At 32.0% G+C, this 16,862-nt stretch overlaps 1 protein-coding gene across 1 annotated transcript in view; it reads right to left on the bottom strand.

The window, feature by feature from the left end:
• Nucleotides 1-1,277: 1,277 nt before the first annotated feature.
• Nucleotides 1,278-16,862, bottom strand: part of LOC129219334 (importin-5-like) — a 140,280-nt gene continuing 124,695 nt past the window's right edge. Inside the window, exons 23-27 of the mRNA XM_054853694.1 lie at nt 11,523-11,597; nt 7,258-7,402; nt 4,497-4,725; nt 2,157-2,298; nt 1,278-1,537 (exon numbers count right to left, since the gene is read on the bottom strand). Coding sequence (XP_054709669.1) covers nt 1,451-1,537; nt 2,157-2,298; nt 4,497-4,725; nt 7,258-7,402; nt 11,523-11,597 — 678 coding nt within the window. The 3' untranslated portion in view covers nt 1,278-1,450. The remainder of the gene's footprint in view (nt 1,538-2,156; nt 2,299-4,496; nt 4,726-7,257; nt 7,403-11,522; nt 11,598-16,862) is intronic.

Here is a 16,862-nt window from a genome sequence, read left to right on the forward strand (position 1 = left end):
TTATTCGGGTTTATCAATTGCTTTTATGTTTCCAAGAGGGGAAAGCAGAAATATTACATTCAAAAGAATTAAGAAGGCAGGGGAGACCGTCAATATTTTCAGAGGCAAGTGTACATTCTGATCATCACTGAAAGTTTACAAGATCATATTATTTCTATGTAATGCTATTTTTTTCTTTATTGGGTTGTAAAATAAACTTCTTTAAAATGACAGTCGGTGTCCCAAACTATTATCTTTTGCTGAATACATGAAAGAAAGATCAAAATAAAAAGTGTCCCAAGTTAGGGAGGGAGGGGGTCCTAACTCGGGACAATGAACATTTGTTTTATTTTTAAAGGGACAAATCTACACTTATACCTTGTCTTGAAGGGACGTAGTAAGGCACATCCTGAAAATAGAAGACTGTGTTCAAATGGAAAACGTATGACTAATATGCTACTAGAGGTAAAAATTCAAAACTGTCCCAAGTATGGGTACTTGACTGTACGAAAAATTAGCAAAAAGTTTTAGCGTTTATGACCATAAAATCATGATTTTTAACTTTTTACGTACTTCTAAAACCTGAGTCCAGTCGTATTCGACCTGGGGCTCCAAATAGTAGGAAGTTCATTTTCAGGTCAATTACTTAGTAATACGCCAATAAATATACATCCAAAACTCGCTAACACCCAAAACTCGAACTGTAGCAAAGTATAAACATTTATTTATATTGGCCTTTTAAATTGAATTTTTCAGTGAATCAAAGTGTAAATCCAAATGGATTCGTATTCATAGATATGAATCAGAAATGATTTGGAAATATAGGTCTGAATCCGATTTCATATTCACACTTGCAAATATGAATCGATTCGAATTCACACTTGTGAATACGAATGTATTCGTATTCCGATTGACACGTTAAGGTGCTGTGAATCAAACTCGAATTCGGATTTATGAATACGAATCTGCCCATCTCTGGTCATAGACATCCTGCAGACTGTGTTATCAAGTCATATCTCTGTTAACTTACAATTTAGAGGAGTGAGTTAGGGCAATGTTAATGTTTAACACAAAAATGCTTAACAAGAAAAATCAGTAAGCACAAAAGGATATAACAATCTGGACAGTACACTGTATAGTTTAATACAAATCTTTCCACATGAAATTCTCTTTCACAAAAATAAATTTTGGTTACCTCAGTTTTGCATTTCACTTTTTTCACTCTCTATTTAGTTTCCTGCACATTTTTCCCATAAGAAATTTCAAATAAATCAGCATTTCATGGTCTCTTGCCAAAGTTATGGAAATTTAAACATTTATTTAGTCATCATAAAAGTAGATCATATTTATATTAAGGCCAAAGAAGTTTTCATGCGTTAACAGAACATCATAAGTTAACAATCTTCACTACAAAAGTCATAGCAACCAGTTTTTAGTCTCTGTACAAGATAGTTTCTTTTCTTTTCTCAATTTATTGAAGTGCTAAGGCTGACTGTAAGGCTGCTAGCTGTTGTTGCGTTAGGTGCCTAACACAGATTGAAAAGAGTTGAGCATTAATCTGAAACAAAATAAAACACTTTTAAATGATTAATTCAAACATGCTGAAGATGAAAATAAACAAATGCAATATTTCTCTGCACAGCGAAAACATAAATGAACCCACTTATAGCATGCCTTGTTTGGCTCTCTGTCTAGCCCTTTGATGATGGGGTTACCTACCATTCAGATTGGAATTCCCTTAGATACCAATAATTAAAGAAAATATTTCATTTAACTAATTATCTAAACTCTAATACTGATAAGAAAAAGCATCAAATTAATTTTCATTGATAGGAAAACTCTTGGCGCCAAAACCTAACTTTAATCAAAACTGCTATTAATTTTGCATTAGAATACACCACATTAAGGTGATATGGCTAATAACTGTACGACCACAAAATGCATTAACATCTGAAAACATTACTTGTGAATAATTTTGAATCTAGTGCATTTTAGATTGTTTTACAGTTCTAGATCCCTCTTTCAGAATAATTTCATAAAAAAATCTTTTATTAAGCAGCCCATACTTTTAATAGCAGTAATTCCTTAAAGATATACTTTTAGTGATTGTTTTTTTCTTTGTTAAAACTATATTAGTGGAAATTAACCTATGAAAAAAAGGGGAAAAACACACTAACCTGAATGTCTTTCATTAAAGCAATTAACCTCTGTCCAACATCAGAAGTAACTTCAATAGCTTCTTTGTGAAATGCCTCAGCAATTATATGCACTATTCTGGGTAAATTACAATTCGCATTTCCTAGAAGTACTGGATTATTCCTTAAAAAAAAGCAAAACAAAAAATTAAAACCATAATTTGAAAACAAAACTACATGTGACAATTGGCATCAATACTAGTAGTTCACAATGGCATATAGACAGAGGAAAAATTCAGATTTCGAAATTTACTAATCTACTTCACATGGATTTTGTACACTGAGCTACATGTGATATATATATATATATATATATATATATATATATATATATATATATATATATATATATATATATATATATATATATGGTGTATCAGTACAGCATTTAGACTTTTTGAGGGCAGACAGAGTACACCTGGATGATGGGAAATCATATAGCAATGCATGGTCGGAAATGCTTTCCTGACGTGATAGTGACGACACAAAGCACAAGACAGGACACGAATAAGAGGAAAAAACATGTTCATTATTTTTAACTAGCAGTACTTGCATGGCGATGCAAGTGCTAAGAAGTTAAAAAAAGTCTGTTGAACAAAAAACATGCCTCCCCTTTTGATGTGCAATGATCATTTTTCTTCAACTAAAATGCGTACACACCTATTTAAAAGACCTATTTCAGTCTCTTTGGAATTTAAAACTATTTGCCAAAACACATAAAAACATTAACAGTAGCTTTAAAACTCAAAATAATCCTTCAACTACATTAGTTCATCGCTTAACGCACCAAGCAACTATACTACTGTAACCATGCCCTTTAGCAAGTGAAGCGGTTTTTTTTCCTGCAATTTAAAGTGTTTCGCCAAAACAATGCTATGATAAAAACGTTATACAAAACAATCACAATTGGATAATACGACAAATCAAGTTATTTACTTAGATAAGTAACTATCTTCAACTATAAGAACAAAAACATGTTGGTTGGTCAGAAGTAATTTTACAATTAATTCTATCAACTAGGTTAATACCAACCAGATTAGAGGTCGTGGTGTGTCATATTTGGAGATGAGATAAAAAGGCAAAGTTTTAAGCAATGAGAATAATTTAACAAGAGTAAATATCACAAACTATCGGCTGCAGGCTACTCATTTAGCATATACAAAAACTATATCACCAGATAGAGTCCTCAAAACACCATTTCTGCTCAGTAGATTCTCCAGTTTGTGGTCGTGGAATTCCATTTATTCATCTCTTTGACCAAACATGGAATACTCATTTGCAGGCATTCATTTGGGTTCGAGCATCAGATCAGCTTGTGATGAGCACCAGCAGACAATAGATCCCCGGGAATAAATAGCTAACCCGGCCATAAAATTTTAAAATGATTTGAAAAATCTTCATCTAGTATACATCATACCTTAATTTTGGAAAAACTTTCTAGGGGAGGACTCTAGAACCCCTTTCCTGTAAAATCTTCAAAGTTAGTCTACAATTGCATTTTTTGAACTACAATTTCGAAAATTTGGAAGAGGAAGGAGAAATTGATTTTGTTCTCATTTAAAAAAAAATGATCAGGGACAATCCCCAAGTCTCGATCCCTTACTCTGACGTCAATAAATATGGCATATAATTGCATTTTTAAGGCTTCCATGTCTAGAAATATCCACTGAGTCACCTGTACCTTCCTCCCCCTAACATCACCAAAAAAAGGTGCAAAATTAGTTTCAAGGCTACAAGCTTCAAAATTTTTCCAGCGAAGAACCCCTGGATCCCCCCTCCTATCACAAGTGATTTTTCCCCCTCAATAAAACTATTTTTCAGTTGTGCTACTGCTCTGAGTATGGCTTAATTTAAACATTGCTATTTAGAAAAATCATCTGACTGGCTGACTCATTGAGTAATAGATAAAGGGAGCATGTGCTTCCCCTGCAAAAATATCGAGATGCATGGAACCATAGTGCCGAATCCTTTGATTTTACATATGTGTGCTTTGCACACATATGTTCATATATGTGTGCTTTGCACACATATGCTGAATTAACACTATTGAAACGAAATTTACCACTTTTTCTTTATAAAAGCAGATTTTCAAGAAAAACTACAATCATTTCAAGTCAGAGAGTAAAATATCAGAACATTTCAGGATTTCTTTCATAAATAAAGGAATTTCAAGACAACTGTGAGTCATGTAGTAAGGAATTACTTCTAACAAAATTTTGCTCAAGAGCCATTACATTTTAAAAACCCATTTTTTCAAAGAGATCTAACAATTATAGTCATGTAACTTTCAAATCTAAAAAATACACACAATTGTTCACTTACGTTTCAAGCAAGGTACATAGGAAACCCAAAACATGTTTGCACTCTTCTCCATCTTCCCATATTGGTAACCACGACATCCACATAGGAATCATCTCACTCAAATTTATAAGTGAATTGTTAGATGCCATGAATTTTGTAACAGCTGATATTGCGTTTTCAGTGGCTCTTACATTTTCTTCAGATCGCGATTGTGGATCATTAATGATTTGAATTAATTGAGGTACACTCTCTAAAAAAAAAACATTTTTATTGAATTTTCTTCATTATATATTATTAAAAGCACAGTAGAATACCATTTATCAGAAACAAATGGGAACCTTGTTTAACTGTCAGTCCTTGAATTTTATTTCATTTTTGTTAAGCAACAACATCACTTCGCAATCAAAAGTAGGCAGCTCTCCCTAGTGCATGACTTCAAATGATACATGCTTTACCACACCTTCTTTCTCTTTAATATTTTTAAAAAACAAATTTGCAAATTTATCTAAATACAAGTATTCAATATATAATTATTATATATTGAATATTTGTAAAGTCAATAGTTCTAATATATAAAATGCTATTAAATTTTTAAGGTAAGGTCCAAACTCCTAAAGATTGCAGATTACGAGTAATCAACTGCATTTTGGCATGCTAATAATAGAGCTTGGGCCACTAGAGACATTTTATGCAATTGGCTCCACAGCTCTTTCCAGAGGTAAAGTTATTAAACTCACACAGTTCAGAACTCACTGAAAGAAGAGCTTTTAGAAGTGACAAAGGAGGCCAAAACCAACGAGGACACCGACACACACAACCAAAAACGTTCTCATTGAAAATTTTGAGTCATTCCTAGACAATAGCAATGATCTTTCTGATTTGTTAGTAAAGGAAGATTCTGTCATTGAAATGACACAAGTGATCACGGATGAGATGCTCTGCAAAGAATTACAGAGAAAAATTCTTAAGGACTGCACCAAGACTATCATAGCCAGCTTCTCTTTATAAAAAGAATATGAAATTAACTTACGTTTTCTTTATGCATGTTGTGCATAATAGTCAATATAAGTACACATTAATCTTATTATACAATTAGTCATCATTAGAATGAAGTATTTTGTTATATACGGAACCAAACCCCTATTTTAATATTAGTATTAGTTCTCAATTTATGCAGTTTCGATTTACGCGGCATTTCCGTGGAATGTAAGCACCGCATAAAAGGAGGGTCTACTGTATTATAAATCGGCACGATGATTTAGGATTAAGCTTTTTAAGAAAATTTAGAGGAGCAGCCAGCAAAAAAGTTGGCTTGGGGTCAAAATGACTCTGTATTTCTAGTGTTAAACATTTCAATTTTCTAAAAATGTTGAAAATGTGCTTTAAGGCACACCAAACTTCGACACAATTTTCTTCTTTGCTATGCCAGAATCAACTTAATTTATTTTAGCTTTTTCTAGCAAGTTTCAGATTTTAAGTTTTCTGTTAGCCATTTTAAAAGTTCTATCTTAAACCTTCAGGAATGAATGAAAAGCAGTACCAAAAGCACTTGCTTTGTATAAAAACGAAAGAAAAAAGCCAGTCTTAGAAGGACCAGTAGATTTGTAGAATACTGCAAAATTCCGAAAGTATCACTCCTGACAAGTAATTATTCCCCAATTCCAAACATATGTCCCTTTGCCCTCTCACTTTTCCACCCAATTTTAGGGCCCCACTAATCAGAGCTTTGTTTCCTCCCATTTGTGCAGGTTTTTCCTCTACAAAAAGAAATAAAGCCAACAATGATTTTAAAAAAACATGCAAGATCATGTGTAAAATATCAGTTCCAGAGATGATTAGATCTACTTTCTTGGATTACTTTTGATGCAATGGTGTTGGTTTCTTTTTTTTTTTTTGCTCACAATATTAGAGCAAAACGGTGATTTTGACCTAAAGAGTTACGTTAACAAGATAAATCAGACAAATGACATGAAATTTGTCAGATCAAATACAGTGAAACTTCTCTGGAGCAGACCACTCTCCATTTCTCAAAAAAAAAAAAAAAAAAAAAAAAAAAAAAAAAAAAAAAAGTAGTCCTTAATGGAGGTTGGTAGCTCAAAGAGATCATTTTTGAAAATGTAAAAACCAATAACAGTATTAACAGAAATTGCGTACTTTCTGCTAACATTAATTTTTCATTCAGTTTGACAGGAATAAATATTCACTGCAGCTTATTGTAGTTTTTGGCTCATCAAAGTTGGCTTACTCAAGTTTTATTGTAATTAAAAACATCACAGTAATTATTTGGAATTTTGTACATGTTTAACTCCTGAGTTCAAGTATCTGAGGTCTTCTAACAGTCACTTATAAGAACTGTCTTTTAACCAGAATTTTTTAAACTATGAAAAGTGGTTTGGTTCTGATTACTTCAGTTAATCAAAGCTAAACAGTACAGTAAACTCCCGATAATCCGTGGGGTGGATTATCAGCAAGTTGTTTAACACTCTGGAACATGTATTTTCGCATTAAAAAGCAAATACCAATGGCTGTTTTTTTGTCGAAAAATTGTAAATAAACTCAGTTGTTTTTGCTTTATTTATTTATTGTGTTTTTTTTCATCGTACACACTTGATCTTTATTGATGTCAAGCTCTTAAGTGCAAAAATACAAGCATTTTTACTGTACTGTATATATTTTCACTGTTTGAAGAAAGTATTATGCATAGAAAAAATCAGCTGCATTCCCAAATGGAAAATAAAGTATTTAGAAGAAGAAAATTGAAAAGAACATTCAAATCAATTACCTTTACAATACTGAGCAAACTCTGGCCCACCAAACTGCCCAAGCACCCCAATTGTATATGCTGCAGTCTGTCTTAGATCAGGATCTGAATCACTTATTGATGATAAAAGTGGCTGCAGAAAGTACTGTTGATATTTAGAGCATGCCTGAAAATATTTATTTTAAGTATAAGAAAAATTTTTTGTGAGAAATTAAAAAATGTCTAAAGAATACCTATTTACAAGTTTTCCAAACTGAAAAATGTTTGAAATGTTTTGCATGCTCAAAAAAAAAAAAAAAAAAAAAAAAATGTATTATACACTTACCAAAGTTATAAAAATTAGGTTAGAAAATACAATTACAATTTTCAATTATGCAACCCACAACTATTTTCAAATCTGGATTTTTATGCCTCATAAAATTCATACAAATGCAGCTAAAGGGACTAAACTGAATGTTAGGAAAATAATATATATTTTTTCATTTATAATGAAAAACTTTATCAATTAAAATCCAATTGGAATAAAATGAATCAGGGCTCGCGTTTACATGCAATAATGGGTTGTTTACGCAAATTCGTTGGAAAGGGATGCAACTACTGTATAAGTTCGAGTCCTGGAGACCCAGAAGTTCAAAAGAAAAGAAACCAAAAAAAAGGGGGGAAAATGCTGAAGATCTATCTCATTTAGTGATTGCTTTTAGGAATCAAGGGCCCCTGTACACTCGACGACTGCTACGTGCGACAGATTAAGGAATCAATTAGCACCCCACCTCATTAGCCCTTTGATTGATTATAGCCGTTAAGCTATACGCGGCTATCTATGGGAGTTGGCCGCACAGCGTTTCGTAGTCTCCTGCCAGTTCTTAGTTGCTCAAGGATTACTAGAGAACAGCAAATCGCAGCAGAAAGAGTTCTGAAAGAACAAGCTACGCAACCCGCACGAAGTACGAGACAGTCAGCGACAGCCTATGGCTAGCACCGACATATTATTCGATAAAGAAAATTTTGTTTTGGCTGTTAGCGAGCACAAATCTCTGTGGGATCTCTCAGCAAGTGATTACTGTGATCAGAATTAAAAAAATAAAAGTATGGAGCATTAGCTCAATTAGTGATTGCACAGTTTTCTGATTTGGATGCTAAGGAATTGTAACGTTAGTTATTTGTAAGACTGTTATAATAATTTATTTAGAATAAAATTTAAATGAAAAGACAAGTAATTATTGTAATTATTATAAGTTAATAAAAACATATAAAAGATCACAGGAAACTAAAAAGTAATTCTAAAATTAACATAAAAATAATCCTAAAATTTATACAATATTACTTTAATCCTATTATTAGTTATTTGATTTTATCTGATTTATTTATTCATTTTTCTAAATACAGATACTCTTTAATTGACTCGGACAAATAAACGTGGAATTAGTGGTTGAGAACCAACTACTTTCAAAACACCTTGTTTTAACACATGTTGCCAATCCTTTCATACGGTAGTTTATTCGCCTATAAAGGCAGTTATGACCAACAGCCCAACCCAGATGGTTCTTTCTGATTGCATTTACTGCCCACCCATAGATGGATTCATGTCAATATATATATTTTTCATTTATTTATTAATGGGGAAGATTATTTAAAAACAAAAATCCAGGCTTAATATTTTGTCTTGAATTTAGTTAGAATACTTTTTAATTAGTTAAAAAAATGAATAGTTCATTTAACATTTAAGTTTAGTTTCATTAGTCATAACTTTTGCTTTCTTTTTTCAATAATTATTATTTGATTCAAGATGATTTACTATGGTTGAAGCAAACCTAACCTAGCAGCGTCGTAATACTGTGATTAGCTTCTAGCGCACTAAGCAGTACAACGCTGCCAGGTCAGGTTTTCCCCAACTGTAGACGAAATTGAATTTAGCAGTCATGAGAACGAAGAATTTTTCTTTACTACATATGAACAACAGATTTGAGAATTTGATTTTTTTTAATTTAAAACTTTGAATGAATTATTCGCACAAATCTTTGCTCAAATCCCCTCTTGGGTAAACCCCTGCGAATATTAGTGCAGTTTAATTATTGTACACATAAACTCAAATTCTGTGTTCAGGGCTGAACTAAATTGATGTTGCTTATAAAAAATTAGATACCATACACATCAAACGTATTTTAATCTCTTTTACAAGCTTATTTCATGTTTTAAAAAACATAAATATGATTCAAACATTTATTCAAGCTTATGTTCAGGTTTTTTTTTTTGCAATTGGAGTTTCAAAAATATTACATTTGAATGATTTTGTTACTTTATAGTATACAAAATGTCAAGCATTCTAGACATTGAAAATCAAAATATTGCACCCCTCTTTTTCACTTCATCCATTTCATCCTTCGAAAGCTATTTTTAATGTGGAAATCACCATCGTTATCCTTTAAAAAATAGGGCAAACTTTGAAGTGTTATTACAAATATTTGCATTACAAGATTTCAAACATATGTCAAATGCACCGTTTCAAGTCAGAGCTTCATTGCCTTTGAATACCGCTTCAAGTCGCATGAGCAATCCACACAGGGTCTTCTCTGATGACTTGTCGACCACCTGTGTCTAATAAGGGGGATTCTTGATCGGTCGGGCGTACAAGTCGTCAAGAGTAGAGGCACCCTAACACCAGAGCAACCAACAGAAAGGAATAAAAATAACACTATCTCTTTATCAGCTATTCAAATAAAATCCTATTGCTAACCACTCAATGGGGTTTTAGTAATGGGCCAGGAGATAACAATGACCTCCTGCTGAGCTATCTGAACTTATCTTTGGGCAATTTCTGAAAACAGCAATAAAGAGTAAAAGTAAAAGTGTGGTTTCAATGCACCCTTCAGGACTTGTGCAAGACAGCTATACAGTAAAAGCTTATCTATTTTGCATTCATGCAACCAGAATTACTTTAAAAAATCATTTTTCAACCCAAATAAAATAATGGGGGGGGGGGGGGGGGGAATGGAGAACGTTTTTGCGATCCAGCCAAAAACAAAGTTCTGAACTTGCCAAAATTGATATTATAAAACAGTCAAAATTAAGTCCAATAGTACTAAATATAAGTGGCAAAATTAAAAATTTGGAGATAACCAGTACAAATAGCAGGAGAACCTGTCTTCTGTCTTGGGGAAAGAGGTAGTACTAGTAGCTACGGTAGGTTTTGCTGTACAGCATGATTTAAAAAAAAAAAAAAAAATCAATGAAAGCCTACCTAAGACATTATCTTTAAACGCATTTTACTAAGAACTTGAAAATGACAACTTATATCCCTTTACTTATAACTGTCTCAGCTGTCAAATTCATTGCAAAATAAAAGCATCTATCCCGATTGATTGAAACTATGATGAAGCAATAACTCATACTAGGTGTAAATTTTGCACTAGGACTTTTTAATAAGTAACCATAATTTTAAAATTCCATTCTACGTTTAACATTTAATACTTTTAAACTTATTCTAACAATTTTGTAAAAGCTATAAAGATAAAATAAACAAATATAAATTTCAATTCAGTGATGAACTCTATCACAACTCTTGCGGCAATTTTGAAACTAAAGTATTGGTGAGTGAAGAGTAGGAAAAATTTTGAATTTCACATATTTCCAAACAATTGTGAAGGTGCTAACATTGATAGATGATGGCACTCTGAAAAAAGTTGCTTTTAAAAGTTAATGGATCTTACATTTTCCATCTCCAGCAGGTCTACAAATGGGAAATATCTGGTTTTACTAGTCATACAGAAGGTACTAAAGATTTTTTTTATGAATTTTTCCTTCCCAGCTGTTTTTGCTATGCAATTTAGACATTTCCATTTACCTGATAAATACTATACTCTGAGGTAAATGAAAACAAAGGAGCTTTTCACTCTTGTTACTATTTTGGAAGAATATGTTTTGATGTAACTGACACTTGTGAAAGTTTAAAGATGTTCAACTTAGTTTGAAATGGATATTTTTTCTCTCTCCTGACAATAAAGACTACATATAAAGGAAGAAAAATAATTATGGAGTAATGTTTAATTGCAAAATTTATTCAAAATCTCAGTAACTCGGTAAAATCTTTGCGCATTCAAGTAAACATTTCTTCAACCATTTTTAGGCAAAGAAACGAATATTTATTTGTCATGAAAATAGATTCAATGTGTCCTTTAATGACTTTTATGAGGATAATATTATTCAACTTTAATAATATCCTACAAAACTTTAAAAAGTTTTATTACATGGTCAAATAAAAAAAATAAGAGAAAATTGTATATACATACAGGTCCACCATGTTCAATGATGTCTGCAAATACACACAATGACCACTGACGATCAGTAGAAGGTCTACCAGGCTCCTAAAATGAGTTAAGATATCAATAAAGACATTTCCAAAAAAAAAAAAAAATCATCAAAATGCTTTAAATAATTTTTTTAATGCTTAATTGAATGAAATTTTATAACAATCTTGCATCAACTTTCAATCCACCACAACCACAGTTTGTGTTGTTAAATACTAACAGAAGGCTCACTAAATCAGAAACATCTAATATATTTAAAAGTCAACTATCACACATGTAAGGATGTGGGGGGGGGGGGGGGGGAGGTTACCATTTTTTGATCCAATTATAATTCTGATCTCCAACTCTATAAAGTGTAAATAAATTAATGTGTAATAAATTTACACATTACGAGAATCTGATACTTGCACTTTCTTGCTATAATGATCACAACACATTCAAAATGAGATAATAGTTAAAAAAAAAGCATGTTTTTGTTTTCTGAGTGCAAATGGAAAAGAGGACTGTCTTCTGTGCGATTTAGAAGGTTTGAAAATAATCGGATAGATAATTTGGTGACCCATTCCACAGTTTCTTGACTAATTTTACTTTTGTGATCAATTATCAAACTTGACATTTTTTGGGGAGATTTTGTGACCAATAAACCACCCACCCTGTATGCATTTGTTAACTGGGTCACTCCAAAATTAATGCAACATTTGGTGTCCAAGACTTTAAGTTGTAACCCTTTCCCAAATTTTATTCCAAAGTTAAATGTAAAATTAAAAATGATAGGTCAGACATATTTTTCTTTAATACATTACTAAAATTTTAGAAAAAGTACATTATTTACTTTTTAAATGGGGTTATTGAAATTGAGTCCTATAAAAAAGCCATGTCCCAACAGCACTTCTTTAATTTTAAACCTTATTTTTTTCATGTTATTAGTGTTTTAAAAATATGTTTTTTTTTTTTTTTTTCTTTTCAACTCTTTGTAAACTTGACATTATACTAACATATTTTTAAGATAAAATTTCAAATTTAATTTTATTTTATGGAGGAAAATCTTGTGTCCCCTAATTTTTTGTCTCCGGTGTTACTGCCTCCTTATTCTTAATATTATAATAATAATTTGTTACTTAAATATTGGCAACAATAGCTATACATGCACTTCTACAAGTTATTATTCATGTTTAGTAGCCATTTTTTTCACATGTGCTTTTTTGAAGAATTCCAGGTGAGGAAAAGAGAACTTTAGAGGTAGGTGTCTTTTTGATGTGTCCCCTGTGTTACTATTAAATTTTATTAATGTTTAATTATTTTTTAGTTTAATCCATGTTAAAACCTTGAGGTTCAGTTAAAAGAAAGAAAATCATATACTTTTGCATTGTTTCCATGAAAACATTGTTACAGGGGGAACTTTTAATACAATTTTGTCCCCTGTGTTACTAGTCCCCTGTGTTACCATGATCTTGGTAACACAGGAGACAACAAAGTAACATAGGGGACTTAATTGTTTCTAAGCTTGTTTTGTAGTTAAATTTTAAAAGAAAAAAATATTTAGGTTAAAAGAACATTCAGTATTTATTTTTAATTATATGAATATTATGTATGTTTATTAGAATTCAATTAAAAATTTGTAAATTTTTCTTTGGTTATATCCAAATTTTGTCAGAGATTGTGATAAAAAAAAACAAAGGAGGGCTAAAAGGAACGTTTTTCTTCTCTTAGACTCTATTTTAGTTTCTGTAGTAAGAAGTTAAATTTTTTTTTTTTAAAGTTATCATTAAATGAGTTCAGTTTTGGTACTTAAAAATATTTTTAATGGAAAAGAGCACTAGTTTTTTTTTTTTCGTTTGTTTGTTTAAATTTCAAGAAGTGTAGTTTTTAAAATAAGCAGCAGGTTTTTAATTTAATGTATCTGTCTTAAAGTCTTTCTTAACCTACAATAATGAAATTTTTAGTAAATTTGCCCCTTTTTGTTGCAGATAATGGCATTAACAGCTGTTGAAAAGCAGCGTCGTTATAGAGAATGAAGGAAAATAAATAAAAGTAAGGAAGAAAAGTCGAAACAAAAAGCACGTGATAGATATCATGCAACAAAACGGTTAAAGTCTGATATGTCTGCTAGGGAACTTCAATTAAATAGAAGAAAATGGCGTACAAATAAGGCCAAACAAAGGAGAGGGAAAAAGCTTGAATCTACATTAATATTTTCACCAGATGAAGACATAAATAAGCGCAGTTGCACTGGTAGGAAGAAAATTAGACAAAACAGAACAAAGCTTTATAAGAATAATTTACATCTTAAAATAGAAAATAAAAAATTAACACAAAAGATAGGAAAATTAAGGAAACAAGTATATAGAAAGAGCATACCAGATAAAAATAAAAAAGGGGTTTTGAGTCCTCGTGCAAAAATTAAACAGTTTATGAGAGCAAATTTCCCTGGGAAAAACTCGCCTGCAACTCAAAAAGTTTCAAAGCCTTAAATATAACTGTTTAACTTATTCAATGACAAAACAATATAAAAATTTGCAGGAAAGAAAGAAGAAATCACTCTTTAAAAAAATTTGTAACAGGCAAAGTGATTAAAAAGTACCGTATTATGAGAGAAATCGGTTTTGAAATCTAGGATTCAAAGAGCTATTGAGAGAGAGAAACGGACCGTAAAAAATGGAAGCGTTCAAGATTTCTTTTTAAGAGATGATGTAAGAAGAGCAACAGCCGGCAAAAAAGAAACTGTTACAAAACATTCAGAAAAAAAACAAAAGAGGTACTTACTTGACACCATGAAAAATTTACATAAAAAATTTCTTAACGAAGGTGGAAGATGCTCTTATTCTTCTTTTGCTGCAAGACGCCCATATTATATGGTAGCCCCCTCTATTGAGACCCGAAATACGTTTTTGTGTAAATTACATTCCAATATTAAATTCAAAGTAAATGCTCTTAAGAAAATGAAAATTTTGAAAACAGATAATTATAATAGCTTAATAGAGTTGACAGTGTGCAGCTCAAACTCAAAAGACTGCATGTATAGGGAATGCCCATCATGTGACAAAAAATGTGTTCCTTTAAACATTATAAATTCTGACACTCTAGTTGATTGGTATGAGTGGGTTTACCAAAATGAGTCCTACGAAAAAAATAAGAAAACTATAACTGTGAAAAAAGTTACGAAGGAAAAGATGACTACTCCAATTTCTGTGTTGGTGGACAAATTCCAAGCTGAAATAGTTGATTTCAAGAAACATGTCCATAACATTCGAGAGCAGTATAAAGCTTATAGAAGTTGTATTGACAATCTGCAAAATAATGAAGCTACTTTGCATATAGATTTCAGTGAGAATTATAATTTAAAATTAGCTGAAGAAATTCAAGCACATCATTACGAAGCATCTCAAAATCAGATAACTTTGCACACTGGAGTATTACATTGTGGTAGTGCAAAACAAGCAATATCTTTTTGTACTGTATCCTCTTGCAACAAACATGATCCTAGTGCAATTTGGGCTCATTTAGCACCCATCATGAAAATGATTAAAGAAATTGAGCCCAATATTGATACTGTACATATTTTTTCCGATGGTCCCTCCACACAATATAAACAAAAAAATAATTTTTATTTATTCAGTAAGAAAATTTTTAAATTTGGATTCAAACGAGGAACATGGTCCTTTTTCGAATCAGGACATGGTAAAGGTGCCGCTGATGAACGAGTACAGATAGAGCTAAGTAATTTAGTGCACAAAAATCTACCACCCTTACGCTATTTTTCGACATCGCTCCCGTGATTTTCAAGCATTTGTCATAGCGTGGTACAGGTTTTTGTATACCTATTCGTACAAAGTTACCGCCCGTTTAGTCAACCATGAGGACTCTTTCAGGGCTTTGGCTGGGGCGTTTTTGAACATCTTCTGGTGTGCCCTCACCTCGCTCGCAGTATCTTTCATTTGTTTCGGCATCTAAAGTCTTTCCAAGGTGGTCTGTGGCACAACAGCAATAATGAGCTCAGAGAAAATGTTATCCCATGGCTGACTACACAGGCGGCAATTTTCTATGAATAGGTATACAAAAACCTGTACAGTGAAACCTGTGTAAGTTGACCACCTGCGGTGCAGTACTTTGGTGGTCAACTTAGACAGGTGGCCAACTTATAAAGGGTGGTACTGATTTTTTTTTTTTTTTGCATCATGCATTTTGACTAATTCACACTTACTTTTTCTGTTCAACTCACTTTCATTGTTTAACATTACTTTGAAACAATAATTGAAAATGTTATTCAAATATTTTTGTTTTTTTACTATATTAGACACTGTAGTTTTAGAAATTCCATATGTGTGAGTCAATTTTCTCCTGCTCTCCCCCTTTTCAATTAACTTTAATATTTCATACTTTTTATAAATCTCAAGTTCATCTAATTTTCTTTTTGAAGCCATTTTATGTAAAACTTATAACACAAAGAGCAACAAGCTGGACTCTCCTAGTTCAATACAGCAGTTGAAAATGAAAATGTTCTATCTAATCCCTTGTACCAGAAATAAATAACTTTACTCTTCAGCACAATTCCAGTGTTGCCACAAAATATTGCAACTGGAAGAAAAGACTTTGTACTTTTCTACTGACACCTGTTTTCATTGAACAGAGAGTACAAAAGGTAATCTCAAATAGAACAACAGAAGAAAAAGTTTTAAACACTATGCCATGCTTGAAAACGCTCGACTGGGAAATGCGGAGCAAGATAACTTTTTTGCGGAACTGCGAAGTGTAGCTATTTTTGCGGAGTGACTCCGCGAGGTGCGGAGCAGCTGGCAACCGTGCATCAAAACATTACAATTATTCATGGAAAGCTATAAAAAATAATAACAAAGTAAAAAAAATGCTTGATTAAGTTTAAAAAAATAAACCAAATGGTCAACTTACAAAGGGTTTTTTACGTTACTCCAAACCAAATTTGGTGTACATTAGTGGTCAAGATAGACAGGTGGTCAAGATAGAGAGGTGGTCAAGTTACAAAGGTTTTCCTTCATTATATAAGATAGGACTAATTCCGTTCCCGACAAAAGCGGTCAACATAGGCAGGTGGTCAACTTACAAGGGTGGTCAACTTTACAGGTTTTACTGTACCACGCTATGACAAATGTCTGGAAAATCACGGGAGCAATGTCAAAAAAATAGCGTAAGGATGGTAGATTTTTGTGCAATAAATTTCTTTGCTCTATCTGTACTCGTTCTTTTTTTATATCAAAACGTAACTTACTTTAAAAATACGCCTCGTACATCTGATGTGTACAGATTCATTCATTTTCTGAGCAAGGCAACGAAAATAAAATTATACAT

The sequence above is a fragment of the Uloborus diversus genome, chromosome 3 (assembly GCF_026930045.1).
Source record: "Uloborus diversus isolate 005 chromosome 3, Udiv.v.3.1, whole genome shotgun sequence".
In the NCBI taxonomy this organism is placed as follows: domain Eukaryota; kingdom Metazoa; phylum Arthropoda; class Arachnida; order Araneae; family Uloboridae; genus Uloborus; species Uloborus diversus.